The following is a 25523-nucleotide window of genomic DNA, read 5'->3' as shown; positions in this document are numbered from 1 at the left end:
AAACCAGATCATCTGCATAGGACAGGCTAACAACATGAGTCAGGGCTATCATAGGTGGCTAGTTACGTACCAATCTTAAACAAGCAGGCAGATCTGCCAAGTATAAATTGGAATAGCAGAGGAGCCTGCACAGATCCTTGTTTAACTCCCCTACTAGTGGATATCGGTGATGTGATGGCTCCCCTGCTATCCAACCTAGCCTGAACACTTCTCTCTTCATGAAACAATTTCAACAATTTTATAGGTCATCAGGACAGCCAAATGCCTCCATCTTCTGCCACAGTCTTTCTCTGGCCACAGAATCAAAAGCTGCCCGAAAGTGCACAAATGCAGCATTTAACAGACTTCCCTTTTTTTTTTTGGCCCTTTCCATCAGCAAATGTATCATCCTCAAGTTATGGGAGGTCGCAGAGCCCGCCCTAAAACCTGTTTGGAAATTGTCAAGTAATTGACCGGACTCTACCCATATTTGCATTTCATACAACAGAAAAGAAGTAAAGATGTTCCTTATAATGTCTAACATAAATAATAACCTGTAGTCTGAAGGTAGGGTTCTTATACCTTCTTTATAAATTGGGATTAGTATTGTTCTTTTCCATGGATTGGAAACAATACCCTCTTTACAAACTTTTTGGAATAGAATTTCCGGTATATAGCCCAAGACTCAGGATCACTCTTCGACACCACAATGGCTAACCCATTCGGGCCTGGGGCTATTCATCCTTTTTACCTTTTTATCTTATCAACAATACTATATCAATAGGAAGATTAATCTCAACAATACTGGTACCAGATGATTTTAAACCATGTGACCTACCTAGGGAAGCATTTTCTCTTAGTGTTCACACCATTCTAGCTCATCAGCTGGATTTGTAACTGATTTTTCTTTGGTTCCCTTGGCTGTTCCCAACAATTGCCAAATGCCTTTTGTGTCGCTGCTATTCAGAACTGCCATCATCCTTTGCCACTGCGCATTTCTACCCGACAGTCCCCACCATTTTTCCCAATTTCTATATTTATTTTGTATCCTCTTAATAACTCAACTATAGTGTTCTGAGACATATTTTCTAGCATGACGAATATCTTTGCACATCAAGCGTTTGGCATTTCTTATTTCTTTATAAAACATTTTATTTGTATTCGGCCCTTCCAGTACCTTTTATCAGACGCAAAACCAGCAGTCACATTAGTCAACTATTCTATTGCTTTTACAGATAAAGATCTCAGTTGCAACTGCCTATCCAAAATATTATTACCCACATATCCTTTTACCTTGGCCAAGATATTTTCTGTCCATGTAATACGTTTACCCCCCTAGTTGAGGTCAACATCACCTATCTTTTCTTGGAGTTTATTCTCCCATATTGGATACAACCGAGCAGTTAGTAGTCACTGAAATGATTACTATGAATTTTGAATTTTTTTGTATAGGGTATCAGATTCTGACTTACAAATATATAATCTAACATTGCTTTCTTATGGTCTCAAGTCCAAGTAAAGTTTCCAGGACAATCGCCTCTGATGCAACCATTAAGCATAAATAGTTCCCAACTATTTAAATATGTTTTCCAATACGTACCCTGTTTATTTGCTATATTCAGTACCATGGAATCTTTCCCTTTCACATAATCAGTTTCCATACATTCTTCAGTGCTTAAACAGTGGGCGTTCAAATCACCCCCGAGTAGTACCATATCTCTGTCACCATCTATAATCCATTTAACAAGAGAGGTAGAGATCGTTTCAAGTAAGCCCTCAGTAAGAACTCCACCATGTGGGTCATAGATGTTAGTACCAGTAGTCTCAAAATAAAGCCCACAGCCCTGACCTCGTATTCCAATAGATTCTCATTTTCAGGGATGTTTAGCGCAGCAGCATTTCAGTTATTTTTTAATCCAACAATCAAATCGCCATAAGGCCTGCCCAACTCTCCCTTATTAGCCAATACCAGAAATATTTGGTAACCGTCAACGCACAAATTAGACATTAACCAGCTTTCCTGCAATAAAAATGCATTAGTAGACAGCAGGATATCTAAAGAGCCGGTCTTCTTTAACAAATGTTTATAGCCGCGAGTATTGCAGGTAGCAATGGCCCAGTCTCATTGTTGCAATCCTTTGTTAACATTTAAAGAATCCAACCGCCATTTCAAGACACAATGAGTATCTTCTTGTGAAGCATTGAGAGTTAGTTTTCCCTCCAACTCCTGTGCTTATTTTCACATTTTCCAGGGGATTGCTTTCTTTGTTGTTTCCAACTGGGATCCTCTGTTGTTTTTCAACATCCAGTTTATATCCCAGGTTTAATCTTTTGACATGATGTGTACAGGTCATCGTGGCAATTTCAGGCTGGTAACAATGAATACGAGAAACATTCTGATTTATACAATCCATTGGTTCATCGAAATCCAGAGAATCTAAAACACGCTAAGGAGGGAGCAGCTGAAATAGATTCAATAAATCAGACTGATTTGTTTCTATCTTTCAGATTAGGCCATTTTATAGTAAATTGCTTGCTAACTTTCACATTTGTAAAAGTAGTTTGGGTATTTCCCAATACCTCCTTTTCACAGTGTTTGTCTAATGCCAGGACCCTAGTTTTTTTCAGGCGATCTGGTGTGGGGCATTTATCTTCTAAAATGACACTACCACTAACCAACTCATTTTCAATAAAACCATGTTCTTTATCCTGCTCTTCACGTATCTGGTCCTCGCTCCCTTTAGCCAGCCAGTGAAAGTACCAGCCTTCTTTGATAACCTTTTCTTCCTTCGGCTTTCCCTTTTCCTAGATTTTTGGATTTTGTAGTTCTTGTGCGTGAACCTTTGGATGTAACAAGCAGCACTATCAATATCACTATGGTTGTTTACTGGTGAAACAGGCGTTTTGTTTCTTAATCATCCGCCTTTAAATCTCTCAGTGGTGCTATCTATCATTTTCCCACTTTCACTGAGGATCCTCACATTTTCGTGGATTATTCCACAGTTTAAGTAATATTTTCATTGCAAACTGCATTGTTGGCATAAATGGTTGAATTTCCACAAGAGACACATTTTTCACACATGATCTCACTGAGTACTCTTGTTCCATGTATAGATTAGGGGAAGCAGAAAGTCTGAGTTTGGCTTTGAGTAGAAACCTGTTCCCCTTCCGGTGGTACATTCTCCATATTCTGTGAGTCTGTCCTCCACTACTGCACTGTCGGTCTTTAGTACACCTGCAATGTTATTCTAACAAAGAATTGTTATCTACACTAGAGATCCTGGAACAGTTATGTTCGACAAAGTTTACTCTTTTCCAAAATGACCACCTCGTTGTGTCTCACCCGTGCCCGTTATCCCCGGAGCCTGGACGAATGCTGTAATTTTCCCCTCCTCTGACTTTAACCACCTTGCGCCTGGGGTAATGGTGGCTGTAAAGTTTGACTTGCATATGTATTTTCATGACCCTCCGCATACGGGGCATTGTTACTGTTGTTTTGATTTTTTTTGCTTTATCTTTAGCATTTTGTTTCCATGAGTTGTAGTTGCATGTTTTTGTTTTTCCAAGCATTATTGATGTTAAGGTTTACGGGTCAGTATAGATGTGTCGAGATGTTGTGAAAATGTAATTCGCAGTACAATTTTTACAGAAGAATGCTCTCATCTTCTCTCTGCCAAACTGCCAACGGCTTAACTGCAGACACTTAAGAACGTGCAAGCATTTTAAGACACTCTCCAGGCAGGTTAGCAGCAGGCAGATCAGGTAGGCTAAAGTAGCTGATAAGGTTTTCTCCAACTCATGGAGTAACTCACAGAGCGAAATCCAAGACACCACCTCACTGCTTAACTGCAGACACTTAGTGTAACACTTGCTGAATAGGCATTTGCCTGGCACTGCCGTAATGGTACTATCTGGCCGTAAAATGGCAACATCTGACAATGGTGTGATTACCTGGAGTTATGATGGCAGTGCTTAGCAAATGCCTAATACCTATACAAAAGCCAAAGCTGTTGGCTTTGACACTGCTTGCTTTTAACAGGACTTTGTTGCAAGGAACAGATATATATCAAGCGACTAAAGGCACTGCAATTAAGCCAGTAGCTCATCAGACTACTTAGAAATAACATTGGTAGGCCAAAGTTTGATGTTGCTGCTTGATAGAGCTAGCTCCAAAGATCCCAGGAGGATGTTTTGGACTGGGAGGTGTAGGTATAGGGAGGGAATGGCCACACAGGGATTAGCAGGTTCATAGTGGTGAATGGGTGGGTAAATACCCAAACACCACCTTCAAGCTGTGTTGCCCACTTTCCACTTCACATGTCTGCAAAGCAATGGTTTGGCCTATAGGTGAATTTAAGTACCCCCTAATAGCCAAAACTAAAAATACCATTCAGAAATATAATTTTAAGCAACAGTAATGAAATGAGGATGGGGCACATGTTGAACATTTATTTGCCTGGACCTTAAATGAGCAACGCTCCTGTTATTCGGCATAAGGATGGGGTCTTTGGTACTGAGTGTAAATCCTTCTAGAATGCGGTTCAAGGCCACAATGCGGTCAGTGTCCTTTGTTTTTCTTTCCTGTGTGGAGTGCCTTTTACACAGCAGAGTAAGTGAATGTCCACATTTTCTCTTATTTTTTTTTAACGAAATGTGTGTGTACTTTCTTTTGTGGCACCCTTAGGACACTGCAGGCAGAACACAGCGGCCAAAGAGTCTTCAGCTGATGGATAACCGACTGACACTGTTTCAGAATTCATCACTCCAGCAGTCGAACCCGCAGAGCCCGCCCCCGATCACTCCGAAAACACTACGGACCAACAGTAAGTGCCACTGAGCAACAGTTGAGGCAATGCTTCTTCTAATCAATAACTGTATTTCGGCCTGGGGCCATAAAAGTACATCATGACACATATAACATAAAACAAAACATAACCACAAGGAAAACGGGATATGCAGAAGTTGTTCATTCAATCCTTTCTTGTGAGTAGAGCAATCGCAATAACCATGTGGGCCAATTGCACTCACTTAAGCTCTTTTCCCAAATAACTGTATTCGAGGGGATTGGGTCCTCTGACGTATTCCATATCTATGACAGGTAATGTCCACAGCTGTGCTGCTTCGGAAAATCTTCTGCGTCGATGACGTCGATGAGCCGTCCCCGAGGACCTCCTCCGACGGCCGACGTCATCCGATGTGATAAGTGGGACGCACAACGCCCATAGCCTCAGTTCCGTTTTTTCCGCGAACGTGTTCGCTTCGTGAATCTCGGTACGCCTCGACTCTTTGGAGTTTGCTGTTTTCTTCTCGGTTCGTTGAACCTGTTCGGTGTTTTGTGAAGACCTGTTCGTGGCGATGTCTACTTCGTCTTCAACCCCGCGTCCGGGCTTCAAGAAATGCGGGGACTGTGGGTCCAAGATGTCGGTCACGGACTCGCACAACGCCTGCCTCTGGTGCCTCGGGGAGGCCCACGATACGGACGACTGTGTTGACTGCCAATCGCTCACGGCAAAGGCCTTGCGGGAACGCAAGAAGAAGCTGTCGGTAGGTCGGGTGTCTAAGCCCCGGAACTCAAGGTCTGCGGGGCTTTCGACGGATGACTTGAGGGGCGACTCTCTGCATCATCGTCGGAAGTCCAGTGGGTCTCCTTCCAGGAGTCGGTCTCACCACTCCTCCGCCTCTTCGAGGCATTCCCGGAAGCGCCGGCATTGGTCGCCTTCCCCGTCCTCTTCCGAGGACTCTGCCCGTCGGCGGGTCGCTTATCCCTCCATGCAAGCGACACGGGAGGAACGGGCTTCCTTCGGGAAGCAGATGCTAGCGATTCTTGAATCGCAGGGCACCGGTCCGTCCGCGCCTCCGAGTGGGGTCGGTCGGCACCGGTCGAGAGACACCGCTCGTACGCCTTCGGGCTCGGGTGATCGGCACGGCTCGCGGGAGATGTCCTGCTCGGACAAGGGTAGCCGTTCTCGCCAGGCCCGTTCCAGGTCCCGGTCCTCGACGCACTCGAGACCGCGTGATCCTGTGCCGTCTTCGAAGAAGACGTCGACGCCTGTGGCGCCGAAGTCGTTGACAATTTCTATCAAGGCTCTGCCTCCGAGGGGGTCGTAGACACTGTCGGCGCCTAGGTCGTCGAGGGACACGCTCGGAGCTCCGGCTTCGAGGCCTGTGTCGACGCCGTCGATGCTGGCAGCACTGCAGCTGACGCCGATTCGCTCGACGCCGTATCTGTCAGCGCCAACTCGTTTGGCACCCTTGACGCCTTTCAAGGCAGTGGTGTCGGAGGGGCCCCGTGGCACGGGGTTAGCCCCTAGAAAGGCTCTGGCTAAGGTCAGGCACTGCTTTGGTCCCCAGATGTCTTCCTCTCCCCACCTGGAGTACATTTCAGAGGGTGATGAAGGCTCTGATGACGGCGTGGTTCCGGTTACGGTACCAGATGAGCTTATCTCGGGCCATAGCCAGTTTGATGACCCGAGGCAGTCACTGCATGTTGCCAGTGGACTGGACACCTCTCCGGAGGTGGAGTTTTGTAGGCCGGAGCCTGGCACTCATGCCGATTCTTCGTATCGGCACCTTATGTCTCGGGTCACCGAGTAATTGGGTTGGTCGGCTCCCCCAGGGGAGTTCGTTCAGGATGATCTCACGGACATCCTTGATCTTGGTCCCCCCACTGACCCGGTTTTGCCGTTTCATATGGCTCTGCAGAGAAGGGTGGCGGCGGCTTGGACTGCTCTGGAGAGTCTCCCAGCAGTGGGCAAGTATTTGTCGCGCAAATACCGTCCAGCCAGTAGCGACCCCTGCTACTTGTCCAGGCACCGCACTCCGGAGAGTTTGGTGGTGCAGGCGGCTACGGCCCTGGCAAAGCAGGCGTCGTATCCTACCATCCCTCCGGATAGGGACGACAAACGTTTTGACGGCTGGGCAAAGAAAGTGTTTTCTTCATGGGGTATGGGTATGGCGCTTCAGGCGGCCAACTCCATATGTGCCTTGTCTCGTTTCACACACACTCTGTGGAACTGTGTTGCATTAGCGGCTGAACGTATTCCCGAAGGGGACGAACAGGATGGTTTCCTTGCTATGGTTCAGGATGGCAAGGATGCCATGTGTGAGACCGTTCAGTCGGGTTTGGACATGGCAGATTGTGTCAGCCGGTCCATGGCGGCGAGCACCGTAATACGCAGGTTTGCGTGGTTGCGGAAGTCTGGGTTCGCTCCTGATGTGCAGTCCCGGCTCCTCAACATGCCCTTTGACGGTGAACATCTTTTTGGCAGCAAGGCTGACGAGAGCCTTGAGAGGTTGCAGACCTCCAAAGCTGCAGCCAAGTCGTTGAGCGCTGCAGTTCGCCAACCTCCGCCTTTTCGTCCTAGGGGACAGCAATGGAGGGGTGGTTCCTTTCGCTATTACTCGTCCTTCAGTAAATCGAGAGGAGCTGGCAGTCAAAGAGGCCACCATAAGAGTGCCAGAGGTGGAAACAAGGGTACTCGAGGTGCCAAGGCCGCTCGGGCAGTTGCCTTTTTGCCCTCAGGCAACGCCACAGCCGCTACCACTCTGTCATGAGGCCAGGTCCCATGGTTCGCTGGTTGGGGGACGCCTGGCGCAACATCTTGTAAAGTGGCAAGCCATTACTTCAGATGTGTGGGTTCTGGAGATCATAACCCACAGCTACTGTCTTCCTTTTCGGCAGAGGCCTCACGACAATCCACCAGGGAACCTCTCTTTGAAGAGTCCGGATCCACTCCTTGTGCAGGAAATTCAAGCCCTGCTGGAGAAAGGCACCATAGAACTGGTGCCTGTAGCGGAGAGGAACAAGGGATGGTATTCCCCTTATTTTTTGATTTTGAAGAAAGACGGGGATTGAGACCCATCATGGACTTGCGCGGTTTGAACAAACTCCTCAGGAAGGACAGGTTCAAGATGGTTACTCTCTCTCAAGTCCTCCAGGTCCTTCAACTTCAGGACTGGTTGGTGTCTCTCGACCTCAAGGATGCTTACTTCCATGTGCCGATACATCCCAAGCACAAGAAGTACCTGAGGTTCGCGGTTGGTGACTCGCACTTTTCAGTTTCGGGTCCTGCCATTCGGATTGACCTCCGCCCCAAGGGTTTTCACCAAGCTCATGGTGGTGGTGGCAGCGCATCTCAGGCAAGGGGGATTCATGTCTACCTCTACCTGGACGACTGGTTGATCAGGGGGAGCTCTCCCGAGCAAGTCCTGGATCATCTGTCCGTCACCTGCCACTCCCTTCACAGGCTGGGCTTCTCCCTCAATTTAAAGAAGTCCCATTTGACACCAACCCAGCGGCTCCAGTACATCGGAGCAGTGCTCGACACATCCCTGGGGCAGTGTTTTCACATTCAGCAGATGGTGCACAAGTTTCAACTTGCCCAGAATCTCCCAGAGTCCAAGTTCTTGCGACTGCTCGGCCTCATGGCATCCTGCATTCTTCTGGTGCCAGAGGCTCGTCTACGGATGAGATCTTTGGAGTGGGCACTCAAGCTCCAGTGGTCTCGGTCCTCCGGCAGGCTGTCGGACCCTGTTCAGGTGCCGCCCTCGGTCGCCCGGGACCTTCTGTGGTGGGCCGTCAAAGGCAATCTGATGAAGGGGGCCCCATTTTGGCTGCCCTGGCCGTAGGTGATGATCGTGACGGGCGTATCCCTCACGGGATGGGGAGCTCATGCCAACGAGTTGACAGTCAACGGTCATTGGTCTCCGTCGGAGTCCAGACTCCATATCAATCTGTTGGAGCTGAGGGCCGTCAGGCTAGCCCTGAAGGCTTTTCTGCCGACTGTGCGAGGAAAGACTGTCCTGATTCTAACGGACAACACGGTGGCCATGCACTACCTCAACAAAAAGGGGGGGGGAGGGGTCACTTCCTCTGTGCAGGGAGGCGATGCAGCTCGAGTTCTGGGCCATCCAGCAGGAATTTTCGATCTCGGCTGTTCATCTGGCCAGAGACGGCAACGAGACGGCGGACGCTCTGAGCAGGCAGAGCAAAGTCTCTCTCAAGTGGGAGCTGGCTCAGGAAATTCTCCTGGAGATCTTTGCCCTTTGGGGGACCCCTCAAGTAGATCTCTTCGCCTCCAGTGTCAACCGGAAGTGCAAAAGGTTTTGCTCGCAGGAATTTCCTCCAAAAGGAGCCTTAGGAGACGCGTTCGTGGTGGAGTGGTCGTTCCCACTGCTGTACGCGTTTCCCCCAGTCCCCGTCATCCCGCACGTACTGCAGAGGTTACGGAGGTTCGGTTCCCGGATGATCCTCATTGCTCTGGCGTGGGCCCGGAGGACGTGGTACCCGGACCTTCTCGACTTGTTCATCTGCCCTCCACGTTGTCTTCCCTACCGAGACAATCTGCTCTCACGGGAGGGGGGTCAGGTTCTCCATACAGAGGTTAGATCCCTCAACCTTCACGCTTGGCTTCTGAAAGGTTGAGGTATAAGGATTGGGACCTCCCTGAAGACGTGATGGAGGTGTTGCTCTCGGCCAGGCAGCCGGCAACAAAGTCTATGTACCGTTGCCGTTGGAGAAAGTTCTACGACTGGTGCAGGGTTAAGAATGTGGATCCTTTTGAGTGTGACATTCCCATGGTTCTGTCGTCTTTTTTGCTTTCCTTGGCCCACAGGGGCTTGCAAGTGGGGACCATTAAAGGTTACCTGGCGGCGCTGTCCATCTTTAAACGCTCGTCTGAAGAATGTTCCTATTTTAAGATTCCTTTAATTTCTCAGTTTTTAAAAAGGGCTCACTAATGTGTTCCCTCCGTCACCTTTTCTGGTGCCCGGTTGGGATTTGAACCTTGTTCTTAAGTTTCTTATGGGTGCTCTGTTTGAGCCTTTACATTCTTTCCCTTTGAGGCTGTTAACTCTGAAAACTGTGTTTTTGGTTGCAGTTACTTCCGCTCGCAGAGTGGGTGAGTTACAGGCACTTTCAGTTAAGCCACCCTTCACTGTGTTTCATAAGGACAGGGTTGTCCTTAGAGTTCGTCCTTCTTTTCTTCCGAAGGTGGTTTCGAAATTTCATTTGAGCCAGAAATTTGTTCTTCCGGCGTTCTATCCTCCTCCACATCCTGGTAAGGAAGAGGAGAGGCTCCATAGGCTTGATCCTAGGAGAGCGTTGAGCTTTTATATTTCGCGCATGTCCTGGGTCAGAGTGGACGATCAACCTTTCATTGGTTACGCTGGAAAGCATTTGGGACAAGCTGTGACGAAACAGACTTTGTCTCGTTGGATTATTTTAACTATCTCCGAGTGTTACCGCTTGGCGGGTAAGGACCCTCCGGCTGGCTTGCGGGCCCATTCTACCAGGGGAGTGGCTGCGTCTACTGCCCTGCAGAGGGGTGTCCCTATTCGTCACTTCTGTGATGCAGCCACCTGGGCTTCAGTACATACTTTTGTACGTCACTACTCCCTCGATTCCATCAGAGGGCAGGATCTGGCCTTTGGCAAGGCAGTCCTATATTCCGCGATTTGATTGGGCATGCTAAATTTGTGTTCTAAATTCTTTTCCCACATCCTTGCTGGTACTACTTTGGGAGTCTGTCATAGATATGGAATACGTCGGAGGACCCATTCCCCTCGAAGAACAAGTTACTTTCTTACCTGGTAACGTTCTTTCGATGGGATGGTCCGACGACGTATTCCATATCGCTCCCTCCCTACCTTCCCCCCTGCAGAATTTCTTTTGCGATTACAGCTTGCGTTCCGCAAGGCCTTGTGTGTCTGACTGGCAGAAAACTGGTGGCACATGTTCTGGGGGAAAAACTATAACTGAGGCTATGGGCGTCGTGCGTCCTACTTATCACATCGGATGACGTCGGCCGTCGGAAGAAGCCATCGGAGACGGCGCATAGACGTCATCGACGCAGGACGCAGACGCCGAAGATTTTCCGAAGCAGCACAGCTGTGGACATTACCTGTCATAGATATGGAATACGTCGTCGGACCATCCCATCGAAAGAACGTTACCAGGTAAGAAAGTAACTTGTTCTTCAGTAGTCCGCTAACTCCTTTAAACATATGGGGTGGGCATGGGGAGTGCTTGGGCCAGAGGTGATTACCCACTGGCCTTTTCCCCAGGGGGACCGCATTTGCACCAGATAGCACCTGTCCTTGTGGCCCTGGTCCAGGTAATTGGTTAGCGTTGGACAGTCTTTGTGCTCTTACCTTGATGCTACTGCTTGATGAGGGGTGGCGTCTCATATCGAATCACAGAATACCATTAGCTAATTTTGCTTCCCTAAAGTCAACTTGTATAGAGTCAAAAGCACTTTCCCCCTGGTGTCGTGACCTGGTGCAACTCAAAATATCACCCCGGTTACAAATATGCAACCCCATACGGCGCAGGACCAATGAATTAATGCATGCATGCATGCATGCATTCATAAGGGCTTCCCTTGGTTCATGCTGGTTGGGGCCCAGTTTAGGGACCTTGCGTAGAAATATTGCCCCCCGCAACTCTCCTCTGCGGGCTTCTATCACCTTGTTGGTTCTATTGGCGGGTGTGGGTGGCTTCAGGCCGTCTTCTTCTGTTTAGGTGTTAGTTTCATCAAAAGGTTCCATCTCGCTACATACCTGGAAAACTGTCACCTTGAGCAAGCGCCTCGAAGCACGGATCTGCATGGTATTCCTTCCATCGTTCATATTAATGATTAGTTGCATGAGTGGGCAGTGTAGTATAATTTATCACAGATGTACGAAATAATAGTTCTGACGACCCAGTAGAGGTTGTGACTACTCAGTGAGCGGGGAAGAGCGTTAGGCTTTTTTAGACAAAAACGAAGAGGTGGGCAGAAAAAGCAGGCACTGTAACTTTTTCACAACCTTTTATTCTATTTCCACTTTATTTTGTATACACTTTTTGGTGTTCTTTCTAATCATTTTTGAGCAAGTCCTTTTTTAAGATTTTCTGGGATTGTTGTAACACCCCTTATAGAAAGAATCCCTTTAAAGATACCAGGAGCCACAAATTGTAAGCAAGGGGACAGGGAGAAAGGGGAATTGGTAAAGAGAGCCATGGGCTGGGTGGTGGGCTAGGGAGGGCAAAGGTAGGTGTATGATGGGCATAGACAAGTAATGTAAACTTGAAGTCGCCGTACTTGGGGGAGATTGTTCCAACGTGTTTGAGCAAGTACTGACAATATTTTGACAATGGCACTCTATCTTTTTTAATACTTGTTGTTCATAGTTTAAAGCGAATTTGAGACTACCACAGTCAAGGTATAGACAGTTTGTAGTATCGTAATGGTGCAACTGCATGACAACACAAACTGGCCATGTATTATACAGAGATCAAGGGTATACAGTGATTATAACAAAATGAAAAGAACAAATAACTTGGATAGCGAATAATAAATAATAGAAAAATATCTAACTTTTTGTTAAACGTATGTATGGGTTGGGGTAAGGGATTAAAACTGGTAGGGGCATTTGGGGGCGTGTAATAACGTTAGGGAAACAGGGAGCTTGGAGGTGGACCCCCCAAATTTAAAAAGAGGAAAGAATTTGATATGTTTTGTTATTTCTAATTAGTTTAAAAACCACCTAGAAGCAGGGTGCACTGTACTGCGGCCAAAGGCTTTCACGTGTGTATGGAATGAATATCCTGAGAAGTGCTGAAAACAAGAGCCAGTTTTGTAATGTATGTTCTATATGTATAGTTCTATTAAGTCAGATGGTAGCACGGTAGAGGGCTAAACTCTTCAAGAACATGTCCAACACATTTTGGTGCAATTCCATCAAGAGCCCAATGGCATAATTCTTCTAAAAAAAAAAAACACAAACAAAAAAGTGAATCTGTACTAACTGAAACACAGTAAAAATACTCTTGCTTTGGGAGCAGAGTAGGCTAGTCCAACTTAACTCAAGAGTGAAAGCCCAAGCATGCAGTGTGCAGCCGAGCGAAACTTCTGGCTGCAGAAGGATCAAGAATGGTATTGGTGCATAGGAGGCTTGTAATAAAGGCTACTTGAGGATCGTGTGGCAGTAAAGACTGAAAACATACTGTGAAGTTATGAAACATAAACGGGTTATCAAGGTAATAAAAGAAAGACTGTGCTACTTGAAAGTCATGTGGCAGTATATTAAAGACTACGAAGCTATGATCATAGAAAACAGACTCTAAAGGAAACTAACCCTGTACTTGCACTGTATCCTCGTCTGTATCTGTCTCACCTACTTTTCTGTAAGAATCGGCACCTAGATGCCCAGGGGCTTGGTGCGCTACTATGTACGCGCTGCTATAAATGCAATAGCTAAATAAGAACATAAAAAAAAGAGCATATGTTCATTGAAAGTCATGCGACAGTTACTACTGGAAACAGACTATGAAACTATAAAAATGGAACACAAACTGTAAAGAAACTGTCAGGAGGTGGTCAGAGAAATTCCGCAGAGCCGATGCTGTCCCCACAGACCCAAGTGTGTGTCCATTGAGAAATAGTTCCTACTGTTCCGTTAAACTCTCAACACCACTGAGGGGAAGAGGATTGGGACAAAATGACACAATTGACACTCAACATTTTTTAGAGATAGATGCAGATAGAAAAATAAAAGAAATAATTAGCAGTCTGTCTGTTCTAAATCCCACCAACTCTTTCTAAACTGCCTAGGCCACCTCCCTGTTTACGTGAAAAGTCTCCACTACAGATTGAAGACAGGTTTCAAGTTCTTGATGACTTGAGTGATGATTCAGTGATGGAAGGTTCTTACAAGGGAATCTCAAACACGGACTCTTCCTCAAAACACTGCAATAGTCTTTTTAAACACTTTTAATTAAAGAAAATTGAATCCATTGAAATCCTGATGCGAGTTTCAAGTTACTGTATTGACCAACTTGCAAGTATGTTGCAACACACACAGTTCCAGGTTGCTCATACTTTTCTGTATTATCTAAAATATTCCTAACTATTCTAATTATACCTAAAAGGCATGGTCCACAAGTATTTACAAATGCTGCTTGGTTTAACAGTGACTGATTTTACATGGGAAATCCATTGATCCGACTCTGTAAGCCTTCCCTTCCATTAAATATATGTGAGCTAATGCATACTACATTAAGGAAACACTAATCCGATTCCTGGCTCAGTGTCTCTGTGCTACCAGTTCGCAGCGGTCCTTGAACTGAGGACTGACTCTTCTTGGTTCCTCATGCTGAGAAACTTGCCTTCCTTCACTTGGCACGTGGCTGCAGATGGGGCATGTGCACTGGATTGCTGATCTCCCTTTGTCACAAAATGCCAGCTGCACGCACTGGGTGACTCCTGCTTGCTTTATGGAAAAATATTGTTCGTTTGGAACTTGAATTTGGGAGCCGATTTACAGTGCACGAAAAAAACCATTACAGATTTGAAAACATATGGTGAGAGATGCAAGCAGCACTATCACCCTTTTATCAATCTTCTGAAATTCTCAGTAATATCTCAGTACCGGACTACAGGAGGAAGTAGCCTGATTCCTAAAACCTAGTTGACAGTGCAATTTGCTACCTTATCTTCGCTTCACACCACCGGATGTCAGGGTCATGTCCTATGAAGATCCGGGCTGACCTTTTCTAAAACATTTCTTTGGTTAACTTCTCCAGAAATGGTTTCAAAGACAATATTCACTGAAAGAGACCTGTTGCCTTGACTTCGAATCATGAAAACCAGTTTAGAATGTAGGCAGAGGTTCTGTGGAAATAGACATTAAATGCACGACGTGTGTGTGTGTGGTGGTGTGTGTGTGGGGGCGGTGGTTGTGGTGTTGACCTCCAGGCTAAAGATAGGAAAAAACACATGTTGAGCCTCCCCCTGCATGTCTAGTTGTATTACACTATAGTTACACACCAAACTTTCTGTTCACCCTCTCAGTGATTTACCTTTCAAGAACCCCGTGTAATTTGTCTCATGTTAACGCAGCTGAAAAAAACATATTTAAGCAGCAAAAGATTGCAAATGAGGCAGAGAGCACTAGCGAAGCATATGTTATCGCCTCTCTGCTCAAGTGCTTTGTTTGATGCAAACCTTTAAGAGTGGCTCACAACTTTACTCCAATTTGCAACTCTTTAGCAGTTCCAAGTTTCCAGCCTTCAGCGTCAAGACCAATCAGCACACAGAACCACGCTCTGCATCTTGAGTTTTGGGTGAGGCCTACCCTTCTGGAGGAAAAATCTAGTAAAGGAAAGAACCTTAAACAAAAAACATACACACACCCTCAGTCCTCCTTAATATCTCCAAATTAGCTTCCACCAAGACCCAATTCTAGACTCTGCATAACATAACCCTGTGAAGCCTGATAGAAAATGAGATTTTAAAAAAGCTTTATTATAGCGAAAATAGCAAGATAACTGTGTATAAGATAGTCTAAAAAAGGTAAAACAAATATTAACGTAAGAGTGAAAAGGGGAACGGTTCCCACCTGTGTCAAACTGCAATCCAAGGTAGGACAACGGCAGGGACCCGTTGCCCCCCTTGAATTAAAAGATCAATAAAATGATCAGGAATAGTCAAACTGTAAAGTGAGCTGCACATAAAAGGTCTCATAAAGAAGCTATTAAAGCTTGTTTTTGTATTCATAACACAAGGACGCACCATCCTAAATGCAGTGTCGGATTGGCCCCTCTGCCTTTCGGCCCAGGGCCGGGCCGTCATCGTCCCTGGGGAGTGGGGGCTGGTTTCTGGCCATGCCTAGGCCGGTTTGGAGGAAATAAAATTATGATTTTTTTTTCAAAATATATATATTTTTTTTCAAAAAGTCTTTCATCCTTCTTAGGTGGATAAATAAATACCAACACAGGTTGGGTGATATTGTATGCATATTTGTTCTATAAAAAAGAGCTTAAGCGTAAGTGCTATACAATAACATATCATTTGGCCTTGGACGTCTGCTTGGATTCACAGTAATTTAGTGTACTTAGGAACAATGCTATTTGATGACACGTCCTGTTTTGTTAAGGGGTGAAAGGTCGTGTTTCATCGCTTCCCGGGATGTCAATTTGGGGTCGGGTCAAATGACATCACTTCTGGTGATGTTATCAGAGGTCAAGGGTCGTGAGGCAAGGTGTGGGCCACGTTTTTGAGGCGAGGGGTGGGCCACTTATTTTTGGGTGACCGGGCCTATTTCTTGTCCCAGTCCGACCCTGCCTAAAGGGTATTTTCTCTGTACTCTGTAGAAGTAGGCATTGGATATCTTTGCCACTATGTGGTTTCTTGAGAACCTCCAAAATTTGAAATCTTATTTGGGTAATAGTAAGGGAGCATTCCACAAAATATAAAGCAATTGGAGACCTAGTCTTTCAATCTAATTCTTACCTTGTGTTCATGCTTTAGTTGGTCACGTGGATAACCCCTAGAAATGAATGTAGACTTCAAAACGTGTTGACTGATAGTCAAGTCATGATCTTCTGAAATTAGCCCTTGCAATCTCAATATATGTGAATAGGAAATTATCTATCTAGCTTTTAGGGTAGACACTCAGGAAATGCAGTAAATGACTCCAAACTGTATCTTTGCTGAAGAGATTCATAATAATGTACCTTGTTGGATCTGAATTCTAAGGTCTAGAAAATGTACATATGGAGCACCTGTAGTTAGAAAGAACAATGCGATCATGAATCAAATAAATGTTTTCAACAAACGTACCTAGAGAACCTTCATCTCTGCACCAGATACCTACATCATCAATAGTATACCCTTGCCAAAACACAGGTTTTGAGTCATGGATTTGCCTTGATAAGATGGTGATCTTCAAGGAAGTTCATAAATAGATTGCCTTAAGATTTAGCCATACTGGCACCCATGGAACTACTGCTGGTTTCCAAATAAAAAATGTCTTTGAATGGGAAAAAAGTATGATTAAGTAAACATTGTATATGTTGAATTATAAAGGTAGTGTTACCCCTACTGACCCAAAATGGCCACTCAACTGGTAATTGAATTTAGCTACTCGAACCCTACTTCTAGCTATTTTATGTTAATTGGCTTGATTACTGCACACACAACCAACGTAATGTTCTTTAAGTCCTGAAATCTATTTGCAAATGTATTGTTACAAGTTATGTTATGCACCACTACCACCCAAAGGCAGTCTCCCGGCAAACGTGTGGCTCTGCAAGACAAGAGGGCTGGGAATGTTAGTGGGGATAGGATGATCAGATAGGTTCAGAACCAGGAGGAACCGGTGTCAGTGAGCGTTGACATGCATGTGGGAATTGGCTCGGGAGGCCCTGTGTGTTGTGACCGGGGCCTCCCCATGTGTGCTGGTGTTTGTGTTGGGTGTGTGTGTCGTGTGATGTTACAGTAGGGCTTGTGGTCCTGCCCACTGGTTAGTTGAATCCAAAAGTCGTCAAGAGTCACGGATGGCTGTTAGGTGTTGAGTATCTAATGTAGGTGTACATCTCTGTAGAGTCGATGGATTCATGGACTATGTGCAGCGGTGTTCCTTCTAGTGTTTTTTCAGAGGTATGTTATGGTGTGCGCATTAAATTAATTCTCTGTGTGTTTGTGTAGTGTGGCTAGTCCCTAGTCATGTGTAGTGGCATTGGTTTTGTTGGAGGAGCGGGAAGGGGGAGATGGGTTAGTAAGTTGTTCAGTTTGATGAAGCCACTAGCATGCGTCTTTGTTTGCTGCTCAATGGTATCTACCAATGTTCTTGGTTGTGGTTTGTCGGCCAATCTTACCTCTTCTCAGGGCCTGGAGGCTGACTTCCCCTGCAGGTTTGGTGGGAGGGCGTTGGTTGTATCGAGTGTGTTTCTGGTTGTTTGGGTTAATCTTGGCAGTTCAGTGTGGGCCTGTTGTACGGTCGGCCACTGAATTGGTGCGCAGTTGGTGTTGGAGTAAATATAGGAAGTGGTCCTCGACCGGGCGCCCCTAGTTGCGCGAGTGGGCAAGTTGGGTCCTTTCCTCTAACCCTTGTCAGAGACGTTCAAGCCACAAGTGAGGATCTCCAGTTTCATGCAGAGCCAGCTGGCTTGTGCACATGCATGAGATCAAGAAACCTCTCACAGATGGCATCAAAGAAATGCCTTCGCAAAATTGCACCATTCCCCAGCATGTAGTCTTGCATGGATTAACATGCTCATGAATAGTCCCTGTTGTCAGGCTGGGAACCCTCATTAAAAAGAAAGCAGTTTCACTTTAAAACGGAAGACTGCTTGTCTCCTCTATAACCAAGCAAAAAGGGATGGCTGTGTCCTAGCCACCTGGATGACAGATCCCTGGGGACTAGTGGGTGAGACACCTTCTGGTTTCTCACAGTACCCAGATGCCTTCCCCATGCAGAACAACACAACTCAGCATATTTTAAAATGCCTACTGCCATTCTTTTCTAGGGTTGGTTTCCCCAAGGAAATTCTAATGGCTCAGGGATCCAATTTCATGAGCAAACTTATGGGTGAAGTCAAGGACCTACTACATATTACCGCCTTTAAAAACCTCAGTTTACCACCTCCAAATGGGCGAATTGGTAGAGATTTAACAACACCCTTAAAATGATTTTGAGGAAATTGGTAGATGAAGATGGCAAGGACTGGGATCGCATGATCCCATGTGCCCTATTTCCAGTAAGAAAGACCCGTCGGGCATCCATCAGATTCTCTCCTTTTAAATTACTTAATGTGGAGAACCAAGAGATGTCTTAGACATGCTCCGGGAGACATGGGAGGAGAGAGAAGAGGCACCTATTCTCCTCTCACAGACAGCTACCCGATTGCGAGAACACATGCAACTCATCCGGAGTCTTGTTCACACTCACATGGAGAAAGCTCAAGCCCAACAGAAGTCCACCTATGACAAGAGGGTGAATTTGAGATCATTTTCAGTAGGTCAGAACGTGATAGTCCTCTTACCTACCTCTGAAACAAATCTTGTCTCAAAGTGGCATGTGCCATATGAGGTGTTAGAGCAAACAGGAACCTGTACCTATAAAATAGCCCATCCTGATATAAAAACAAAAGACCCATCTTTACCACATAAAGCTCCTGAAGGAGTGGAAAGGAAATCCTTCTGCCACCACCTCCTCGATATTGCCTTGTTTTCTGCCCGAGAAGATAGACAACTCTGAACTTACTCCCCAAGAAATATCTAAATAAAAAAAGATTTGAACAACCTTATTATGGCATTCCCTGATGTATTCTGCGAGAAACCAGGCAGAGTACATGGTACTTATCATTATAACAGAACCGCAAAGGGAAAAGAGGTTCATTTGAAACCATATAGACTCACAGAAGCACGAAAACAAATAGTGATTGAGGAAGGGAAAAGAATTCTGAAGGCAAACATTATCGAGCCGTCTTCATGGTCCGCCCCTATTGTGTTAGTAACTAAACACGATAATTCTTGGAGGGTAGGTTAACGCCATCTCCGCCTTTGATGCCTATCCTATGCCATGCATAGATGAGTTAATAGATAAACTTGGAAACGCCACATTCCTATCAACCCTAGATTTACCCAGTGATATTGGCAGGTCCCAGTACATGTACCTGATTAGGGAAAAAACTGCTTTCTTGACACGCTTGGGACTATTCCAGTTCAGAATCCTCCCTTTTGGCCTGCATGGGGGCCCCCAGCCGCTTTCCGACGACTCATGGACAGCATAGTACAGCCCTACTCCGATTTCTGTGGGGCTTATATTGACCAACCATGTAGCCTACAGCTAATTTGCCCTCCAACATATCTTCCTAAACCCTTGTGATGTTACTATCCCTAGGTTGCGCTGACAAGCTGCTTATTTAGGGTTAGGGGATAGGGAGAGCAAACTGGCCGTATCTTATACTAGTCACCAATAACAACTTCAAAAACTTGGCAGATAATGTGTGACAAGTACATTGCTGATGAAATTGTATCTTTTATTCTTTTTCTCTGCTCAATATTGTCACACTTCGAGATTTAAAAGCTTTTTACTATGTACAAGACAAAGTTTTGATTTGTTTAAGACCCCAAACTTGGGTGTTTTAAAACGAAAGGAAAAACAACAAGGAAAACATCCTTTTTTTCCAACTTGTTGGTGAGTGCACAATTGTTCTGACAAGAATTGTGCTCACCACCCTATCTGGGTGTTATTTGTGCTGAGATACTGTGCACGATTACTTCAATGTGTTGACCCCTTCTCTTTGGCCAGATGTGGTCCTTCTCTTTCTGAAAAAAAGCACATAAAAAGAGAAGGGGGCAACACATTGAAGTAATCAATGCTCTGTTTGGTTTCGACAGATAAGTGCAAATTTTCCACAGTAGGTGTATATAGTAGGAGCATGATGATTTTAGATACAATACATGTTTTTGGAAAGAAAGGTGGGACTCAAAGTACACACCCAGCGTCAAATGAGTCAGACTCTGGGATCGAGTTTCCATTAATTACAAAGGCTTTGTAACGTGTGTCTAGATTATTTAGTCTCTGAGATGTGCCCATGTCTTTTTATCATTGAGAGCCAGGGAGTTTATTCCCATCCATTTTTGGATCGCCCCAAACACCCTATTTATATTTGCCAGATCCTCCTTAGAAATCCCATGTAGCTTGAACACTATCTGGGTATCGTCCGCATTTTCCCCTCCCACTACATACCAGTTGATGGATGTTTGGCAGGGCATTGGTCGCAGTGGCAGGAGATAACCTCTTATGCCTGGACCAGGCAGTTAATTTGGTGGGGTTATTGTCTGCCCTTTTTAAGAAAACCTCTGGACAGAGCCCCTGTGTTAACTGATCCAACCGGGTCAGGAGCGCCAAGAAGAACTGAGAGCCCTGTTGTTGAAGGGTGCCGTGGATCAGAGCGGGTCAGGCTGCTATTCCCAGTATTTCCTGGTACCCAACAAAGGTCGTCGCCATCACATTTTGGACCTCATGGCTCTAAAGAATTCCTGAGAAAAGACAAATTCAGCTGGCTTGTGTCCATAGACCTGCAAGATGTCTATTTCCATGTGCCCATACATCAGAAGCACAGGAAATTCCTGCGGTTCCTCATTGGGGGCAAGCACCTCTCGGGAGGATAGCTCAGGGGCAACGTGCTCACCTTGGAAGCAAGATGACGCAGAGCACCACAGGTTCGATCCCCGGGTCAGCGCTTAAAAACCTCTGGGTATGTATAAATAACCTATCATATCATATTGGTTCAAAGTGCTGCCCTTTGGGTTGACCTCCGCTCTATGGGTCTTCACCAAGGTCATGGTTGTAGTTGTTACTCACCACAGGAAATATGGGGTCGGGCAGTCCTAGATACTCCGGCAGGGAAGACCTTCCCTCCGAGGAGAGAGCCGACAATAGATGGTCCAGTGGTTCCGGAACCACGCCACCTTACTAGCGGCTCCTTTTCTCCACCTTTTGGGCCTCATGGCCTCCAGAATTTTCCTGGTGCCAGAGGCCAGACTGTGCATGAGATCCCTTCGGTGGCTCCTACAAGACCAGTGGTCTCAGTATCTGGGAACTCTCTCAGATACTCTCAGGTTGTCCAGCCAGGTAGTTCACGAACTCGGTTGGTGGGACACGTGCAGGAATCTTATGGCGGGGGAGCCCTTCTGGCCTCATTGGCCTCAGACCTGAGTGGTCACAGATGCACCCTTGAACGGTTGGGGCGCTCACTGTGAGGATTTGCTGATGAGCGGGCTCTGGACTGCGTTGGAAGCAAGGTAGCATATCAACAGGCTGGAGTTGCTAGCCATCAGGCTAGCCATGAAGGCATTCGCCCCATCGCTCTAGGGAAAACATGTTGCACGTGGGGCTGATGCACGTTCTGGCAGAGCCGTTCTGCAGAACCTGCTTGTGTAATCCTTTCTGCCCCCCTCCTTTAGCTTACTGCTTGGGGACTTCTTCAAGTTGAGGAATCTGCGGGAGAAAAGCAATCCATTGGAGGAGAAATTACCTTAGGGGAATATTCTTCCTATGGATTCTTCTCCCGCAGATTCCTCATTACCCCTCCCAAACTTTCTGAGCAGCAGAGCTGGACAAGGGATATCTATCAATATGAGGAATCTGCGGGAGAAGAATCCATAGAAAGAACATTACGGTAAGGTAATTTCTCTTTCTTCAGGATGTGTTTCTTGTCCCCTTTCAACTGGCGGGCCCCAAGAAGACCATTGCAGACTCGCTCAGCAGGGACCTGCAGTCCTGCCACGAATACGAACTTGAACAGGCGCAAATATCCTTACTCTTCAGCAAGCAGTGCCATCCTCAGATTGACCTCTTCGCGGTGGCGGACAACTCAAGTGCCGGAGGTTTGCCAGCAGGTATCCTCAGCCGAGGAGTCTGGGGGACGCTGTCTCGTTCTCATGGGAGGGCCTCTGCCTGTACACCTTCCCTCCCATTCTGCTCTTGCTACGCATTACATATGATCAACACATGCAGACGTTGCCATTGCAGGATGATTCTCATCGCACCGGCATGGCCACGACAGATTAGTATCCAGACATGCTCCATCTGTTAGTGGCTATGTCCATTCAGCTGACTCCGCTTCCTGATGATCCAGAGAAGGCAGAACAATGCTGCATTACGACACAACATCGCTGAGCCTCACGGCCTGGCTCCTGCAGCCCTAGAGTTTGGGCACTATTGCCTGTGGCGGGAGTGTAAGAAGATCCTGGCCAAGGCCAGAGCTTCCTCTGTTAGCTTGTTACAGCCATAAGTGGAAGCGCTTCACAGTGTGGTGCAGGACTCAGAAGATTACGCCTCGTGGATAACTGCTCCACAGCTCCTCCCATACTTGTTTTCGCTGGCCAAAGCTGGACTGGCCCAAGCCTCCATCAAAGTTCATCTACCCACCAGGTTTCTTCTGAGTTCCATCTCAACGAGCCTTTGGTTTTGTCAGTGTTCATTCCGAACCCATCTACTCCTGCTGAAACGGCGTTCGCATTCTCTGGATGTTGCTCGTGCCTTGAAGTTTTATGTGGCACCACAAAGGATTTTCCGAAGACATATCAGTTGTTCGTCAATTTTGGACCAGAAGGGCATGGGGAGCCTTGTCCAAGGCTTCCATTTCCAAGTGGCTTTCCGGTTGTGTCATGTGCGGTGTTCGTCTGGCCAACAGACCTCTTCCAGCCCGGCCGAGAGCCCATTCCACCAGAACCATCACCGCAAAGACATCATTTGTCTCTGGTGTCCGCCTGCTCGACATCTGCAGCGATGCTACGTGGAGGTCCACACACACCATCTACTGCGTTGACTGGGATTCCAGGGAGGAGTCCTGGGTCAGCCAAGCGGTGCTTCGCAACCTGTTTGCTTGTGGTGAGTCTGTTGCAGGGGGTAAGTGTATTGCTTCTGTTGAGCTGTGGTTGTCTATATGTACTGCTGTGTAATCGTATTCATGAACATGTGAATTCATACACGACCCCATGCTGGAGAAGGAACAAATTACTTACCTGTAACTCCTGTTCTCCAACATGGGTCTTGCATGGATTTGCATGCAAACCCTTCCGCCATTCCGTCTGTGGCTCTTCTTGGTTCAAACTGCCACTTTACATTCTCTACCAAATCTGAATATGGCCTTCAGGGGTGTAGCTTAGGAGGACAAGTGTCATTGGCTAGGGGCAGTATGACCCAAAGGACAGAGATTGGTTATAGAGGAGACAAGCAGTGTTCAGTTTTATCGCAAAACTGCTTTCTATTTACTGAGTATTCCCAGCATGACGACTGGGAATATTCATGAGCATGTGAATTCATGCAAGACCTTTGCTGGATAACCAGAGTAACAGGTAAGTAACTTGTCCATGTCTGACATCCGAGCAATCAAGGCATCCATAACTAACCCATGTTTCTGAAATCCATGCTGAAACACAGTTTACTCACTGATTCCAGAAAATACACCAGTCTTTCGCATACCATATTCTCTACTACTTTACATAGGACAGACGACGGAGCTATGGGTCGATCAGACCCTCAGGAATCGATTTGTTTCGCCGCTTTCAAGATCTGGTGGATGATGGCACTCTTCCACCCAAGCGGCATCGTCCCACTGGCCCACACCATATTATACAGTCTCAACACTACCTCAAAGCAGCTATCCGGTAACCTTTGCAGGAAGACATATCGCACACCATCCTCTCCTAGGCTGCAGTCCCTACTCCCCTTCAAGGCTTTCTGTAACTCCCACTTAGAGAAAGGCACGTCCATGCAGGGTGTCCACACCTCCACATTCTCCAACACACTCACATTCGTAATCATGAAATTTGTCATCTCTTGTCTAGCTGCCGGGAGAATAATTACATGTACTGTGCACACATGTAAAATGTGCCCCTAAAGCATTCGCTTCACTACAATCGTCGACCAATTAACACCCATCGATAGTGATGAGCGGAATCTGATAACTCTGTGTCACCTGACCCAACATACGTTTAAATCTTGACCATACCTGCGCCATACTTGTATCCTTAGAGAGAGTACTGCAGTATTCCTCCAATCTCTTTTATGTGGCCTGATTACACATTGGGCAAAAGCCCTGGCCTTTTTATACACCACCACATCCTCCATACTCTTGGAGTGTAGAGCGAGTGCCCCCTCAGAATTTGTCCCACCCAACCGCCACACTTCTAACACCTCCATACCTCTGTGATCTCACTATATCCTTATCATGTGTGCTAAGTGGGGCTCTGTATATCACCCCGTTACATGTATCGCCCTACTGTTGCATCACAGTTATAGGGTGTTTTCCAAAGCTACCCAAGTCCAAAGGTTTTTTTCCTGGTTTCCTCACCTACACCTTTTACTGCCAATCTCCCTCCACTTATCACCTGCACAGGTTGTACCTCACAAATCAAATTCTTTACCCATTCCGAAATAACAAAAGGGCTACCTCCTCCGAGGTCCTTATTGGGCCTAGCCGATTTAATGACCACTTTTCACCCCAAATCAGCCTCCAGGGTCTCCTCCCCAGTTCCGCACCTGCTATCAGCTCTTTCAACCTTGTTGTGCACCAGCTGCCTTCCTAGTTTCCTCAACCTTCCTATCCACTGGGGACCTACTGCGGGACTGCTCCTTTGTACTAGCTCCCTGCACTCCATCTCTTCTCCCATTGGCTCTACTTCCTACAGGAACACTTTCTAAAGTGTTACCTCCACTCCCCTCTCCCACCAACATTTTTCCTTTGCCACACTACCCTTTATTTCCTTTTTTCCCCCACTCTTTCCACCACCTAGTTTTTGTGCCCCCCCCTGTCTGTCGCCCCTCACCATTCCCTGCAGTATGCATAGAGCCATCTGCCATGCCTTCCCCTATGGCACTGCCCAAGGCAGCCCTGTTAATGAACTAACCCCTCTCCCGCATGGTAGCAAACAGTACACCTACCTCAGAAACTGCTCCTCACAGGAGGGAGCTGGGAAAGGCCTACAGCAGCCAAGCAATGGCCACCCAGGCCCCACCCCCCTGGGACTGGCCGCCTCTCCTCTCCTACTGTGGTGGCCAGCCTCCGGTCACCGGGGCGGCCCACACCAAGCGCCAGGATAACCTGGCAGCACCGTTAAGCTGCGGGCACGCAGCATCCAAAGGGGAGGGAACACCCTGCTGGATCCCGATCGCCGGAACTGAATACACATGCTGGGGGCACCCAGCACGTGGCGGCCTCGGCTCTGGGGGCACCCAGGCCAGGCTGCCAGACCAGGCCGTGA

General features: G+C 46.7%; 1 protein-coding gene across 1 annotated transcript in view; it reads left to right on the top strand.

Moving 5' to 3' along the window:
* The window catches only part of DOCK5 (dedicator of cytokinesis 5), a 1209967-nt gene that overhangs the window by 1109972 nt on the left and 74472 nt on the right, over positions 1–25523 (top strand). Inside the window, exon 50 of the mRNA XM_069617597.1 lies at positions 4664–4802. Coding sequence (XP_069473698.1) covers positions 4664–4802 — 139 coding nt within the window. The remainder of the gene's footprint in view (positions 1–4663; positions 4803–25523) is intronic.

The sequence above is a fragment of the Ambystoma mexicanum genome, chromosome 10, assembly GCF_040938575.1.
Source record: "Ambystoma mexicanum isolate Mex_15411 chromosome 10, UKY_AmexF1_1, whole genome shotgun sequence".
Lineage (NCBI taxonomy): Eukaryota > Metazoa > Chordata > Amphibia > Caudata > Ambystomatidae > Ambystoma > Ambystoma mexicanum.
This window is presented reverse-complemented; position numbering and strand designations above follow the sequence as displayed.